The sequence below is a fragment of the Cervus elaphus genome, chromosome 4, assembly GCF_910594005.1.
Source record: "Cervus elaphus chromosome 4, mCerEla1.1, whole genome shotgun sequence".
Classification (NCBI taxonomy): domain Eukaryota; kingdom Metazoa; phylum Chordata; class Mammalia; order Artiodactyla; family Cervidae; genus Cervus; species Cervus elaphus.
This window is the reverse complement of record NC_057818.1, coordinates 35,414,882-35,425,605: the sequence shown is the minus strand read 5'-3', so window position 1 is coordinate 35,425,605 and position 10,724 is coordinate 35,414,882. Positions and strand designations below refer to the sequence as shown.

The window sequence follows — 10,724 nt, the reverse complement described above, 5'->3', positions numbered from 1 at the left end:
TTAAGCCAATAAAATTTGAGGAGTTTTAGGCAACACAACCAACTTATCCAGGTAAGAAAAAATCGTCAATTATGTCTCCTGTACTTTTTTCTCGGACTTGAAGTGTTTTCATGCTCGCTAAGCTATCCTTAATCTTCCTCTTGCGTCACCATATCATCAATGGGACAAACTTGCTGCTTCTAGTTCTATCAACCAAAATGAGCTTTATCAAACACCTTTTCCCTCCCACCCCCAACCCCTCACTGGCTTCCTATTTGCCCTTGGGAATTGTCCAGGGACTTTAACATGACTGGAAGAGTCCATCCAGCACTGCTGGTGACCCTCACCCTGGCCCCTGCTGACCCTTTTGGATTCATCTCACTGCAGCACCCCCAGCCTCATTCCACCAGTCACACTCAACTGCACTTAGCTTCTCAAACTTGCCATGCTACCTATAATACTTCTGTCATGCTGACAGTCAGATCTCAGCTCAAATGTCTCAAGGAAGTCTTTTTTTTTTTCCTCAAGGAAGTCTTTTTGACCACCCAGACCAAGTTAGATGTGCCCTGTAAGAGCCACAACTTCCAATACAAGTTGTGTATTTTGTCTGCTTTTGGTTCGTTTTTTGAGTCAGATCGTAGGTTCCCTGAGGGCAAAGACCATGTCTATTTTGGGGCTTCCCTGGTAGCTCAGCTGGTAAAGAATCCTCCTGCAATGCAGGAGACCCCAATTCAATTCCTGGATTTGGAAGATAGGCTGGAGAAGGGATAGGCTACCGGTTCCAGTATTCTTGGGCTTCCCTGGAGACTGAGCTGGTAAAGAATCTGCCTGCAATGCAGGAGACATGGTTTGATCTGAACACAACTGAGCAACTTTCACTTTACTATTTTGGGCACTGGAATACATTTCTTCCCTAAATGATCCTAGGAGGTAAAATAGTCACACTTTGTTTTAAAAACAGTGAGACTCAATAGTTTCCTTTGTTTAAAACTTATTTTTCCTTTTGAAAGTAAGTATGACCTATGTCCTTTGCCTACTTACAATGTTAATATTTTTATAAACCAATACATGCAATTTAAAATTTTCTACTAGCCACATTAAAAAGGAAAAACCAAAGTTACTTTCATTTCACCCAATATAACAGTGTATATTTTAATAAGTAGTCAAAATGTAAATTAAACCTTATTTCTTTTGTATTAGATTTTTGGTATTTGGTATTTTAGTGTACTTCAACCTGGAAACAAGATTTTCAAAGGCTAACATGAAATGTAGTCTTCCCCAAAGTTATAACAGAAAAATATTTAACATAGCTTCAGTTTTTAAATTAGAAAATAAATTCAGTTTCTTGGTTTTAGCAGCCACATTTCAAAAGCTCGATAGCCACACTTGCTTAGCATCTACCACTCATGGATGTACATTATCTTCTCTAACCAAAAATTTATGCCTGTATCTTATCTTCTCACATTTCCCAATGTTTCTGAAACCTGAATAAGGCCAATAATGACTTTAAGTTGTTTAAATTATTCTAGCCAGAAGTTGAGGATTGACTAATACAGTAACTGTTTTCAAGTTATCTTACACTTAAACGAATCAAACTGCCACTTTCACCAATGATTCTACTCTACAAATTGTAATTTTCTACTTGAATATTTTTGAAATGCCATGTACATATATGTGATGGTGATGCAGAAAAGGGAACTGATGCTATCCAGGAGAATCATGCCTTGAAATACACCTGCAAATAACTGCAGTCTTAAAGAATGTTTGCGACATCAAAACACCTACGTTGTCTTGTAAATACTTACACTCATGTGGCAAAATGACTGTGGTGGTTTTAAAAACATGTTCACAGACTCTGACACCCCACCCTTCATGAGATGAAGCTCAGTACTTCTCCCTTTCAGTGTGGGCCTGACCCAGTTACTTAACATACAGAGTATGGCAGCCCCAAATGAGGTTATTAAGATGTGGCCTTCATCTTAGATCACTCTCTGGGAAAGCCAGCTACCAAGTCATGAGCTGCCCGATAGAGACAGCCATGTGCCAAGGAAGGAGGAGGTCTCCATCCCCAACACCGTGAAAGGTCATTCATTCAATGACTACGAGTGGGCTTGGGAGGATCTTTCAGCCACAGGTGTCTTATATAGCCCAGGATGACAATCTGACTTCAGGAAAGGCCTTGGATCAGACTACTGGACTTAGCTGCTTCTCAGTTTCTGACCCACAGGAACTGAGATGGTGTTTATTGTCAGCTGCTAAGTTTTGGGGCAATGTGTTATGCACCAATGGATAATTCACAATAGCTTCTTATAGCTTGAAAAATCTCCCCAGTGCCAAGTGAGGCATAAATCAAGTAAGGCATTTCTTTTCCCAGGTAATCCCAAATTAACATATACAAATACCTGTTTCTAGAGGTAATTACTGAAACTGTGATGCTATGGCTCAAATAATTTTTGAAATTAACTCTCACATTATGAATCTAACTCTTTGAAATTTTGCTTCATGGTGTCAATTCAGCATTAAAGGTATTTGTTATTTGCAGTAAGTCTGGTGGTGAATAATTATTTTCTCATGATCATGCTTAAGGTATGCTTCTAAAGTAAGTGGTTTAATTTTCTGGTGTAGGAAAATGCCAAGAAAAGTCCTAAGAATGTTTGATATGACACCAGCACAGTCAAACAAAGTATATTCCTAAAATGAATAGTTTGAAAGATGGAAGTTACTTGGATGTGTAACTTCTGGAATTCTTCCTTCCCTCCAACTTGACTACTCTATAGTCATATCTCATAGGCTGGGTAAATCAAGGCAGATTTTTTGAAAACTATAATATACATCGGAAAGAAAGTCAGTATTCTTTCTGTTACCTACATTAAAAGTTTTCTTTGGAATTAACAGAAATGACCACTAGATGCCACTGTTTTTTGTTTTTTTTTTTAAGGGTAAATAGCAGGATGCAAGAACAGTTCAGATACAAAATCAATTTTTGTGTCATAATGAACACTGAAACAGAAATTGCTGGATTATTGTTAATGAAGAACCAAGACCCAGAAGTTCACTACACAGAAGTTTATTGTGAAAGTAAATTAAACATACAAACACACAATATGGCTAATGGTGGCAAAAGCAATCTGGTAGCTTAAGGCAAGTTTTAATGGAGATGAATTTAGAAAAGATGATGCAATGATGTCGTTTTGTTTAAATACAGATTATGGAAAAATATCAAATTGCATCAATAACTTAATAAAAGTAGTTTTCAAAGCCTGCACTACTGGAGAAAAAGGGCTCATGATCTTAATGCCAGCATTAAGACAGATGGAAGCAGTACAATGCTAAATGACAAGAACAATCCCGTATTTACAGAAGGATGGTAACATGAACATTTAATAATGTTTGATCTTAGTTACTGGTGGACTGAAAGCCCTTAGCTAGAAGCAATAGAAAAAATGTGCCATTATCATGTTTTTAAAAAAAAAAACAATTTAAGTGCAGAGTCAAAAACCAAGGAGCTCTGTGATAAAGTAACCTTAAAACAGCACTGGAAGGATCATTTAAAAGGCGATTCCCTCAAGGGAAATTAGGGCACTGAGTGTGTAAACATGTGAGCTGCACAATATCAAAATCCAACCAATTCATTCATAGTACTTAGTTACACAAGATCAGCATGGTCTTTTATGATGCATATTGTTTATAGTGATTTAAACACACTCCTTACCATGCATGACTTCAAATATATAACACATACTTTTATTCTGAGATACAGGATATGTTTATGAATTATAAGACCTATATACATTGAAAGTCACACCTCCCTCATCAGTCAAGTGTATATATGTTTTAAATGCAACGACCTTATTCAGACTTCAGTTCATTTTCTGAATTGACCATGTCAGTTTTTTCAAACTCTTTATAATAATGCCATTCTATTATGATAAAATACATTTTTGCAAAAATTCAGAAATGCAGTAACATTTAAATGAATGTAACCATGAAAAATATTTGTAAGGAGATGCCAAATGACTTACGTTTTTTTCCAGTTTGTATTAAAAAAAAAGCTGCAATCAATTTGACAATGAGCCTATTTAAAAAATATTCTTATACTAATTCATCTCAAAAGGTTCTATTAATAGTCCTTTTGGAAAATACCATATATATATAACCTGTGAATTTTTCTCCAGAATAATTAATGGAAGAAAATGTACCCTCTGCATAGATGTACATTTTCTAAGACAAATCTTTCATCACTCAGCATTGTTTTTTACAAAAGCATGCATTATAAAATACACATAAAAGCAGCTATCTTAAACATGATTTTAATACAATATTACCTTTGTAGCTGATTCATCACTGTCTCCAGTTTAATATGCTGTTACATACATGAAGAAGCTCCAGTATCCCTTTTCTTATTGACTTAAAAAAAAAAAATCCCTGAATAAAACAGAAGCCAGCCTGTGACTTCTTTAGGCATTTCAGTAGAATATTGAGAATATCTCCATACAAACTCATGATTATAGAACAGAATCTAAAACGATCTGGGGCAGACTAGAGTTAATACCAATTAAAATTTTTTTTGTTTAAAAAGGAAAGAAAAGGAGCTGATTATCAACATTTAAAAGGATACTGCAACTTTAACAACTGTAAACTTTTTGTTAGAAGGCATGGCAGACAGCTCTATGCTACAAGGTTTTTAGCTTGTAAATAATGCAAACCATCAGCAGTTTTAAAATGCCATAAACTATAAAAACACAAAAGGAAACAGGGGAAACAAAACAAAAAGCCAAGAATGTTTATCTAAAACGAAGCTGTATAACCAATACATCTAAAACTGAAAAAAACCAAACAACAACAAAAAAACTAGAGCAACTGATTAGGGGGAAAAAACCCTCTGGTAAAAATTTCAATTTCTTGACTTTTTAAAAATGACATGAACTTTTAAATTAAAATGAAGGGAAAACAAAGTTTTACAAGTGGATAGTTTCAACTCACTAAAATAATGCCAACAAGGTAAGCTTGCATAGAAAAAAATTTCAAATTATTACTGGCTACATGCATACAAAATTAGAAATGCAGGTATTATAGTGCAAAACCATGGCAGTTTGTGATGTCTTGTTACTGCCTAAGGTTGAGAAATAAACCGTAGTACCTCCAGTTATCACAGTTTCTGGTCTTAATTAATTATTTCTGCAGACTAGAAACAATGAATATGTAAAGATGGGGTCACATCTTTTGTGCCACCAATTAGCGAAGTTTGAGGTCATCACCACCACCTAAACTGGAACCAGGACTAGGGTCTTGTTGTCTTCTTGCCTGCAATGACAAAATTATAATTTAGGGTGAAAATGTGTTTTGAAAATCAAAGTGCTAATAAATATAAAATACAGTAGCACATATAAGGAAAGTTTGCAGCCAACGAATTTTCAGCCAGTATCTCCACATGTTAAGAGGAAAAAGAATACAGATTATGTATGAAATATTTTGCTATAGTTTCCTTAAAAACCAAGAATAAAAATCTCATTATATGCAAAAGAGCATTATCAAAATATGTACTGTGGATAAAAGAGCAACAAATCCTGTATTTATAGTTTTGGGACTAAAGGGTTTAACTTGAACATACCATCCAAACATCTTAGAAGCAAACTTTCCCATTTTCTCTTTTAATACCAGCAGACATTTTACATACTACTATATAAAATAGATAAACAACAAGGACCTACTGTATAGCATAGGGAACTATGCTCAATATTTTGCAATAACCTATAAGGGAAAAGACTATATACATATCTGAATCATTGTGCTGTATACCTGAAACTAATATAACACTGTAAATTAACTATTCTTCAATAAAATATACATATAAATAAAATCATTTTTTAAAAAGCTGAGCATCCATTGAGCACTAACTATATGCTGGGCACTGTTCTAGGCAATTCACATGAATTAATTAATTTAATTAATTTAATCCCTGCCAACCACCTATAACACAGGTGCTATTGTTTATCCATTTTATGGGTAAAAAACCTGAGTCATAATAAGTATATGGCTTATTAATCATATAACAAAAATATAGTAGCGAATTTCATCTCTCACTGTATTCTATCTATGCCATCTGGGTTTTAACCAGAAATCTCTTCGCCAAGAAATAAAATTCAGAATTACTATGGATAAAGTATTGTCTCAAAAAAATATGATATGAGAGTCCTTGGTGCACTTGTTTATACCCGGAAGTATCTTTACAACAATACTAAGCAACTAAAAGACTTGACAATTATAAACATTGAGGATTTCAAGTTTCACTTTAGAATAAACATTTCTATTTAAACTATGGGAAATAATAGAGAACATCTAAGAATGAACATATTGTACATGACACACTCTAATATACAGTTTTTTTAAATTTATTTTTAATTGAAGGATAATTGCTTTACAGTATTGTGTTGGTTTCTACCAAACATCAACATGAACTATACAGTTTTAATATAAGGGCCCCCGCTTGATCCACACATAATATTTACTTTCAGTTTCTCATAAATTCCAGTGCATCTTTCTTCCATAAGTGTTCTTTAGTGACTACAAATGTCAGTCAAGCACAAACATCTGTTTATAGAAACTAGTTCCTTCAGCAACAGTTTTCCTATGCTAGACGCTACTCCATTTTACCAGCTGTTTAGGCAAAAAACCCTCAACATGTCTTTCTCTCACATCCAACAGCAAATTCTGATAGTTCCACATTTCAATAAATCCTGAATCTGACACTTCTGACTAATTCCTACCACTCTCACCCTCGTCCAAGCCACCATCATCTTTCATCTAGATCTTGTTTTAGCCACCTTTGTTACATGCCAGCAACCAGGACTGACTGCAATTAACCTGTGCCATCTTTAGCTAAATTGACTCATGTATTATTGTTACCAACTGATTGTCCACTATCTGTCAGTTTTGGGAAACAATCAAAAATTGAATGTTCTGATTTCAATTATTAAGATCTAAAACAGCTGTTAGGGAATGAACATCCTTGACCTTCAGTGAAACATCTCAACAAGTCACACCTGTGCTGTAAAATCATGTTTAGTCGGAAGCTCCAGTTTTATCATCATTTTTCAAAAAGGTTATGCTGTTTAGATAGAAATGACCTTGCCTTATTCACTTTCAAACAAATGCAAACCCAACACTAATTTCTGTGGTCTTTCTTATAAACTGTGATGTATTCCTCTAGCAAACCTTAACTATTTTTACACGCTGACTACATCTTGGCACATTCCTTTCGATTAACTAGTCAGATTAATGTTATGCTACATGGGTACAGACTGAAAGAGCGATGGAACGCATATGCATCAGAAAAACAAGTTATGTTCTCTACAGAATCAATGCTAAATGTAGTGTAAGGACAGATCAATTCTGCAAAATCAAGAGATGGTAATATAAGCATCTGGTTTCAGTCAATGAAGGTTAGAAAGGGGCTGAGCAATGAAGAAACACTGAGAAAAATCAATCCTAATTATATATTTATAAATTACTACTAACCTACCAGTAATACTTTGTGAAAAAGGTATTTCAGCTTTTGTCTTGTAATAAAAGTAATTTTCAAATTATTTTAATAATGGGGATGAGGTGGATGAACCTAGAACCTATTATACAGAGTGAAGTGAGTCAGAAAGAGAAAGATAAATGTCGTATTCTAATGCATATATACAGAATCTAGAAAAATGGTACCGAAGAATTTATTTACAGGGCAGCAGTGGAGAAACAGACATAGAGAACAGACTTATGGACATGGGGAGAGGGGAGGAGAGGGTGAGATATATGGAGACAGGAACATGGAAAGTTATATTACCGTATGCAAAATAGACAGCCAAGGGGAATTTGCTGCACAGCTCAGGAAACAAACAGGGGCTCTGCATCAACCTAGAGGGGTGGGTGGGGCGGGAGATGGGAGGGAGGCTCAAAAGGGAGGGGATATGTGTGTATCTGTGGGTGATTCATGTTGAGGTTTGACAGAAAACAGCAAAATTCTGTAAAGCAATTATCCTCCAATAAAAAATAAATTAATTAAAAAAAAATTCAGTGAAGTAAAAGAAAAAACAATTATTTTAATAACGGGATGACTCCAAATGAGTGACAAAAACAGTCATCAGCAGCTACAGTCCTCCCTACTAGTCAGGGCTGTGCAGAGGTTGCTATGGGTTTATTTGTTTAAAACATATTTTTGGTAAAAGCCTGGAAAGAAAAGTTGTTTTGCCTTCTGTGTTTTTAATTTCTATTTACACTGTAAAGAAGGAATGAGGAAGCTGTAAAAGAAGACACTACAATGGAGAATCAAAAACTGAAAAAAAGAAAAGTCTGACAGTATGAATGAGAGCAGAAGAGAGAAGAATGAGAGAGCAGGGAGACTGGGAGGAAATTTAATGCTAGAAAGGAAGATGTATGCGCTGTCATATGAAGGAGACAAATACAGACACATTTATGTCCGATGAAATAGATTCCACACGACTGGAATTTAACAGCTGGATACACTGCCTTGAAAAGCAGTGCTTTAAACTGTGGCAGTTTTCTAATGAAGGCTGGGTATTTTAGAAGGAATTCTATGAGTAACAAACTAGACGAGATGATGGCAAAGAAACTCTGAACCTGATTATTTTAAAAGCATAAAGCCTGTAATTTCTAGTTTCTTTCTCCCCAGTCAATCCAGATAGGCCCTTGATTTTAACTTTTTATTAACAATATTTCAGAATTGGGTTTTAATAAAAAGCAGACACCCATGAGCCTGTTCAAAATACAAATCTGTTTCTAGTTTTTATAAAGAATTAATCTAGACATTTTACTACAGACCCCTCACTACCAGTTGCTCTTGTTTTCTTTATCACCCAAAAACATGGCAAATCCAGTTTCTAGATGGCAGTCATGGGATGCGCTCAAAATGAAGAGACAAAGACATGCATCAGATGCTGGAGCTTTCTCTGCTGGTCAGAGCCGTGCAGAAGTAGCCAAGAGCAGGGATACCCAAGTGAAAATGAATAAAACCTGACTGATTTCCTTTATTATCAAGATTATCAAACTGCAGAAAACTCTTCATGAGAAAATGCCCTAATAATTAAAAATAGATCCAAATTTATCAAGTGTATACTATACCAAGATAATGTGCAAATCACTTTATGTTTGACACTTGGCTAAAGGCTGGAACATAGCATGATAGAAGTTTAGAGCAGCACTGTACTCTACAGAGCTCTAGTTCAGCTCTCACTCACACATGACAGACCTGAGACCAAGAATGCTACATGATTCCCCCAAGGTTTCTCAGTTAGCTGTGAACGCTAAAGAAAATGAACCTTTACCTTACAATTAGCATTAATGTCAGCCTCCTAAGTAACTGCTATTTCTCCTGACTGCTAAGGCGAGACAAGGCACAAAGCAGAAATTTTAAGTCCTAATACAACAGAAAGAAATGCACTTTCTCCAAACTCATAAAAAAGGTAAAAACAAGGTCAGAAGACAATCAATAGTAGACTTCAAGAGCTGGTCTACTAGGCACATCAAAAAAAATACAGTTTTTATAAAGTATACTTCAGGAAAACTTTAAAATGGCATTTAAAAAATAAAAGAGATAGTGGAAATAACTGACATTTCCGGGCTTAGATGGGGCAGCTCTACACTTTAGTAATGTGAGCTTATATAAGCTTCTTGCCCTCTTTCAGCCTCAGCTCCGCAAAAGGGAGATGCATCTTCTAAGAGCATTTACAACTCAGATGTAAAACCAATACTGCAGCATATACTGCCCGGCACATACTAAGCACTCACACTGTTGCTATCACTACAAGCTGCTTATAACTTCCCGATTTATCTATATGAACTTTTCAAATCTTAAAAAAAAATATGCATCCTGTAGATAAGAGTGATTTTTATGAATTATAATAAAGTTAAAATTAAAAGAATTTTAGTAAAATCTACCTCTCCTATGATATATACCAAACAAGGCCCTTTCCCTCTGTGTGGGAGAAGGCAGATCTAGCACCCTTGCTCTCCCTCACTAACCCTCTTCTGATGCTGACTCTTAGTCTGAGTTCATATTCCTAGTTCACCTTCATCTACTGTCCAAAATACACCCCAAGAAGGTCCAGTATAGACAGATTTTTATGTTAATTTGTCCTTACATAAAAATAAGTATTGACAGAGTTAAGTGATGTGAAAACTGAAGTCTGTGGGAATTTAAAATAAATAAGAGGCTGAAAGTTTTTTCTTGGACCACACAGAATCGAAGGCTCCAAAAACATACAAAACATAAATATAAAAACCACATAGTCTTTCGCCTGTTTTTATTTCCAAATAGTTTCCACATAAAATTCCCATATGATTTGCTGAACTGTACTAAAACGGACTATAGCAGAATAAGCAATACTTGTTTACCCATTCTGACATTAAAGACAATAATTTGCTAACGCTTTATAACCTAAACAAATGAAAGCAGTTTCTAGATAATGACAGAGAAAAATCTCTTTAAGCACCCCGTCACCCTGCAGCTGAATTAACAGCCAACAGTACTACATCACAGCTTTAGGCTAAGAGGCCAGTCAGGCTGAAGGCAGCCTCGGCACACACTCCGAGTGTGTGGGAGCTGCTACACAACAGACGACAGAGCTGTCCTTCCAACTCATTTATGATCAAAGCACCCAGCCTCTAGCTCATGAAATTATTAACTTCAATCTTCTTTCACAAAATCCCCAAGTAAGGCAATGAAATTAGTTATAAAGATGTGT

The 10,724-nt window shown here is 35.4% G+C and overlaps 1 protein-coding gene across 2 annotated transcripts in view; it reads right to left on the bottom strand.

The window, feature by feature from the left end:
• Positions 1–3,030: 3,030 nt before the first annotated feature.
• Positions 3,031–10,724, bottom strand: part of CBFB (core-binding factor subunit beta) — a 48,692-nt gene continuing 40,998 nt past the window's right edge. For both annotated transcript variants that reach the window (XM_043898724.1, XM_043898725.1), the window contains exon 6: positions 3,031–5,283. In XM_043898724.1, coding sequence (XP_043754659.1) covers positions 5,215–5,283 — 69 coding nt within the window. In that variant the 3' untranslated portion in view covers positions 3,031–5,214. The remainder of the gene's footprint in view (positions 5,284–10,724) is intronic.